Source organism: Pseudophryne corroboree, chromosome 7 (assembly GCF_028390025.1).
Source record: "Pseudophryne corroboree isolate aPseCor3 chromosome 7, aPseCor3.hap2, whole genome shotgun sequence".
Taxonomy (NCBI): Eukaryota; Metazoa; Chordata; class Amphibia; order Anura; family Myobatrachidae; genus Pseudophryne; species Pseudophryne corroboree.
The window spans coordinates 79,176,764-79,182,763 of record NC_086450.1 but is presented as its reverse complement, the minus strand read 5'-3'; the positions used below and the strand labels follow the sequence as shown (position 1 = coordinate 79,182,763).

The 6,000-nt window shown below is 40.5% G+C and overlaps 1 protein-coding gene across 1 annotated transcript in view; it reads right to left on the bottom strand.

The window, feature by feature from the left end:
• Positions 1-2,968: 2,968 nt before the first annotated feature.
• CWC22 (CWC22 spliceosome associated protein homolog) overlaps positions 2,969-6,000 on the bottom strand; it is a 225,285-nt gene continuing 222,253 nt past the window's right edge. The window contains exon 19 of the mRNA XM_063933337.1: positions 2,969-3,517. Coding sequence (XP_063789407.1) covers positions 3,309-3,517 — 209 coding nt within the window. The 3' untranslated portion in view covers positions 2,969-3,308. The remainder of the gene's footprint in view (positions 3,518-6,000) is intronic.

Below are 6,000 nucleotides of genomic sequence, written 5' to 3'. Positions count from 1 at the left end.
ATGGAAAATGTTTGGCTGTAGCGACAGGAAGGAAGCATTGCAGAAAATGTGGGCGTATCGGTCCCATGTTCTGGGCATGCTGAAGCCAATGACTGATTACTTACATGCAGTGTCACTGGCTCCAGCAGCGTGATTTCCTGGTCACCTGAGGGTTACTAAAATGAGCAATGCAGATGATCCGATGCAGCAGCAAATCAGAGAAGCCGCCATGATGAGTGTAATTAAACAAGACACCTAACTACCGCTGCGTCATCACGCTCTCACTGATCTTCGCCACCCTTACAGCCCACTTCCCCCTCTTTGGTTGTAAGTGTAGACGTAATCCTACAATTCTGCATCGCCCGTACTTTAGTGTGCCCACTTTAGCCTTTGCGCAGTGCAAAAATATTTAAGCTATGTTCCGCTAACAGATAAAGCCTTAACTCAGTGCCAACTCCTTGGTCTACAGCCTTGTCCATCATAGAACTTTTCATTGGCAATGAATATATACCATCTATCCAGTATCCAGTGTGCCCGTGTATGGGACAATGGGCCTGATTCCGAGGAATCCGCAAACTTGATGGTTTGGGTACTAATTTTATGTTATAAAATCCACACATGCGCAGAACCTGTACTGCGAGATATGTCACTGCTCCACAATGCTGCCATTTGGGGGGGGATAGGATGACCAGTGTTAACAAAAATGGGGGCCTGTCTCCCCCCGCCCCCGTTTTCTTGGAGCTCCGAGGACAGGCTCTTCCAATGCAAATTTCCTGGCCTTGGCTACGGAGCTGTGACAGACAATCTGTGCAGTCTCAGAGTGATCTGATGCTGCAACTAAGGGCGCAGCAGCGGATCACAGAAGGAGGCAGGGGGCGTCTATTTACACAAGATGACTCCTGCAGCACTGGCATATTTACATAGCTCCGTTGCATCCAAAGACTCAGCAGCGATGGGAACTGCTTCCATCTCTGAAACAAGCCTAATATAAAGGAGATAATGAGGGACACTTAAAGGAGCAAGGGCCCCCAACAGAGCGTTGTTGCAAGTCTCCAATTAAGTAATGATTGACCATTAGGAAGCCAAACTAGCACATAGATACCCTCCCTGGCATTCCCTCCCATCGTGGAGCTGTGTCTCACAGGTACTGCAGGAGGAGGCGCTAAGATGAATTAACGAGCAGCATTCATTATTCAATTGTGTAATTTAACATACTCACTGTTCTTACAAACAATTGTTCAAAAATTGGGATTAAAGACAAAACACTCTCCCCTCCCCCTCAATAAAAAAAAAGTTAAAATACAAGTTGGTCTAACAGCATTTTGAGACATGGCAAATCCCCTTTCCAACCCTTGGACTAACGTATGATGCAGTCACATTCCTAAGTGAGGTAGAGGCGCTGGAGTGAGCTACACTAAGCATGACCACTCTATAATATGAGATCGCCAAGTAACAGGGGCTCAAACACAATATACCACAAGTGTAAGATTAGAATGTGTACTACTGTACAAGATCTGGAAATACCATCACCTAAGCTAGTTCTCAATCTAGGGTGTTATGACCAAAAACCAGGGTTGCAAAGTCTTTTACTGCAGGTCACCATGACTCTCTATGCAAACCTATTCTGAATAAACCAATTTATTACAATTGTATGTCGTTTTAACGGGGTTGGGGAAACACGTACCATCTCCTGGGGCAGCCGAGAGATCACACAAGTCCAAAGTTTCTGGTGCAACTGGCCTCAGTTTTATTAAGCAGGTAAATAAAATAAAACATGAAAATAAACACCTTACCGTTTGGTGCAACTAAACATCAGTCACTCCTGACTAACACTACAAAACCATAAGCCACATGTCACTCAGTATAGGTCACTTGTATCCAGTATCCGGTGTTCTCTCACAGAGACGGATATACAATTATACCCGTCAAAACATCGGGTACGAAAAACGGCCGTTTATCTGACTTTTTTTCTGATGCTTCACCAATTTTTTTAAATTTTTTTTTACAGGCTATCCTGTTAAATCACGTGTAAAAAAAAAAAAATCTTTCTCCCGAAAACACACAGGTTCAGTAAAACCTGTGTGTTTTTGGGTGAAACAGGGCTGTTTTCCGGGGATTCTGCTTCGCCTGCCGGAGGCAGGTAAAACAAAATCCCTGATAAGCCGGCACGTGCAGCGGCTTATCGGGGCTAATTAGACAATTAGCCCCGGTAAAAAAACGGGGCTGATTGGATATCCCCCAGAGACTGTGCAGTCCCTTTTCCCCAGGCAGTGAGAGCACTAAAGATCAGGCTAGCAGCCTTTTTACACCCTGATGCTGGTGAAATAACAAATTAACCTGTTGTGAAGCTACAATGCATGGACTGGGCATTATGGATGGAGCCCACCCCCTCCTTTCTCACATTCATACCCCCGGAGCACTTACTAAAATCCAAAAAGCTTTCAGCAGAACCAACACAACATTCCTTGGGTTTAAAGACACATAGGTAAGAAACCTGAGGCAAATATACCTGCCTACCAACACTATACAGTGTTCTTGTCACAATAGTTTTGGACAAAGCCAAGGCTCTGCCCCAGTCAACCAACCTACACACACACAGCACATTCCTAAATACAATTCAAAGAGTATAATGTACTGTATAATAATATGCTAGCTATTATTAGGACTTAAAGCGATTTTATCTCAAAGTACATTGCCATTTACTTACATAAATAATTGTGTGGTCTTATATACTGTTCACTGCAAAATTGCATGCCTCTAACTCTTTGAATCTATTTGTCCAGGTCTAATTTAATATCAATAACCGGTACAAGCCTCCAATGACCTGTTCAACACAGCATTTTTATTAAAAAACAGCTAAAAGAATAATAAAGAAAAATGGAACAATATGCCACAAAAATGATTCAGAACCATCAGTTGTGTGCTCATAAAGTGATAGGTACAAAGCCAAGAACATATTCTGAGACACAAAAATATCAAACCAAAACAATTCTTAGAAAAGAACGGGTTTAATAGACATGAAAAGAAGGAAAGGTTTAGAAACATTATTCACATATTTAACGTCATACAGTAGCTGCTAAAATACAGCATTTATTTGGCTTTTATGTTCATTAATGTTGTCCAAATGGCAAATGACACACTTCTGCCAAAAGTCAATATGCTATAAAATTGATTTTGTTTGCCAGGTGTACAGCTCAGTGAGTAGACTAGGGGAACAAAAACGTACAAACTACTTACTTAAAATCGCTCTTTTTTAACTCATGCAATTTCATTTAGCATAAACGGTTTTTATAAAAAGTATGTTACACTAGGGAGGCACTATAGCGGGATCATCTTCGGGAGCTTTTTGAATGTTTGGAGTTCCTGTCCGATTTACCAGATGGCCTCTCCTCGTGGCTGTCTTTGCGCTGTTTGTCTTTATGCCGCTCTTCTTTTCTGGAACCTGATTTGTGCGTTTTTTCTTTACTCTTCTCCTTTCTCGAGGTCTTCTCTTTGCTTCTCACTTTTGTAGATGTCTTTTTTCTCCTCCTCGCCGTGTCTGAATATAATGTAATGTATACATTGATTATCTGACATATTAAATTATGAACATTACAACAAGATAACTGGTCCTATTGGTATAAAAAAAAATGCATGCTTATAGGCAACTAAAACCGAAAAACAGAACTTTTTGGTGACATGGGCTAATTCCTCCCACTTCAGCACAAATGTTACATCAGTCTGGGACATAATGACTTCTAAAGTGATATAGGAAACATTTTAATAATGTCAACTGGTTAATGTCATAAATAAAAATCAGCCAACAATTAACATTTTCATATACTGTTAATTAGTGCAAGAGTTTACAATTTATAATCCATAGGAATATCACATTTTATAGCTGTATACAGATGTGTCCTCTTACTTCCTTGCTTTGTGTGCTATAAGTGGCGTTACACATAACGTGTGAGTGCCATGTGAATCGGTAGCGCAGAGTTTTTTTTGCATTTTTTCCACGAAAATGCATCTTATTCGCAAATTAATGCAATAGGACGCACACGCAGCATCTGCTGATTACAATGACATGCAGCATGCCTATATTCTGTGTGTGACTGTGACTCTATTTGCATTCAAAATGCTATGCTACAGTGTTTTCCTGGAAAACACATGGCATTTCGGATGCAGATACAGCTGCAATTACACACAGAATATAGGCATGTTGCATATACTGTCATTTTAATCAGCAGGATCAGCTTGTGCGTTCTATTGCATTACTTTGTGACTAAGATGCATTTTCGCTCACAAAAAAAATGCTTGGCGCTACCGAGTCCCACCACAGCATGGGGCGACTTAAAGGGCTGTTTAGTGTGACTGCAGCAAGGATGTAAGAGAACACATCTGTAGGTAGCAGCATAGACGACGCTGTATCATAAAAAGCGTCTTCCTGTGCACCTTTCACCACATACAACCGCACTGACAATTAGCAAAACATATTTGAAAATAAATGTAATGACTAATCTCCTAATAACGGTAATACAGTAATACATATCAGCAGGTGTTCCGATTACTGGCTCCATACATGACACAGGGACAAGCACAATTATGTTAAATCCTAAATTCTCACAGAAACAGGAGCAGTTCATTTATTGCTTTAGGCAGGATTATAAAACGTGTAAAGCAGACAACTATATTATTTAGTTTTCCTTTTTTATTTTTTTTAAACTCATTAACAAGGATTACAAGTTTAAAACTGCCTACAACCATCTACTTACAGAACATGAGATTTCAAGTTGATGGTCTTAATGGCTAATTAATGTCACACAACATGTTCTCGAGGACATTAGAGATCTGCACCGTCATCACTACCCGCTACACTGTGGCTTTTAAAACCCAGGCACAGGGGATTAAGACATAAATTTATACACAAAACACAGCCCAAACTGCAGTATATACAGTAATGAAAACATAACCCCTTACTCCACTCCAGAATAATAAGAAGTGCTATAGGAAAAAAACCAAGAGGGCTGAAGATTTAAAGATCGCACAATGTTTGTGTCGTACTCTTCAGTGATAACATACTATAGCTCCTGTAGCTACTCCAACAATGGATTACACGGACCCAGAGTCCACCGTCACACAGCCGTAGAGGGACGTTCTAGCGGAAACCTTTAATAGAATGCGGAATAGATCATCGATGCACCTGTCAAATTTCGCCTAACAATCTCCACGTCTTACAAAAACCAGTGAGGTCACCTTCAGACTTGTTCTACATGACTCTAACCAGACCAGGATGTCATTTGCTTAATTAACACACTAACAAAAACCTGTTTGGAAGCACTTTTCTTACAATACGCTTGATGGCCCTCATACCTTGGGGTTTCTCTTTTTGCGCCCATTGCCTGTATGTGTGTATTTATATGTATATTAATATAGCTATTCTTCGTCAAACAGACAGTAACATTGTAACGGTCACAGTAAACATGATGTATAAATCTCAGTAACACCATTCCCAGGGACCGTCTTATGTTCTGCTCTATCTCCAGCCTCCCAACGAATATAAATCAGTGCATCTCATTATTCTAGCGTGATCATCAAAGATGAACTGCTGTCGTATTCCTTACTGAAATATGTCCACCATGGGGCAATATTATACAGCTTTGTCATTACACCATAAGCCTGTTGAGATTGAACACAAAACACGGATTGCTTGACCAACAATGAGCATCAGATGCTCATAAATATGTATGGCAGAGTAAATACACCAAAGTCTGTATGTGTCGCTTGTATATATTCCACATGAGAAATGTTTTCTTTCAAGCGCGAGAATTTGTGTTTTGTACGCGAGAGATGTCATGGCAAATGCTTTTATTACTATAAGGAAATTTCCACAATGCAGAGGCCTTCTATCCCCCTCCCTCCCTTCATACCACTGCAGTATAATCATTAAGAAGTCTTGTGTCTACTATCACAGTGGCGTTATAAATCAAATTAATCTCCAATCAGCAAGATCTCCTAAATACAGAAGTTCATGCTGTTTTATCA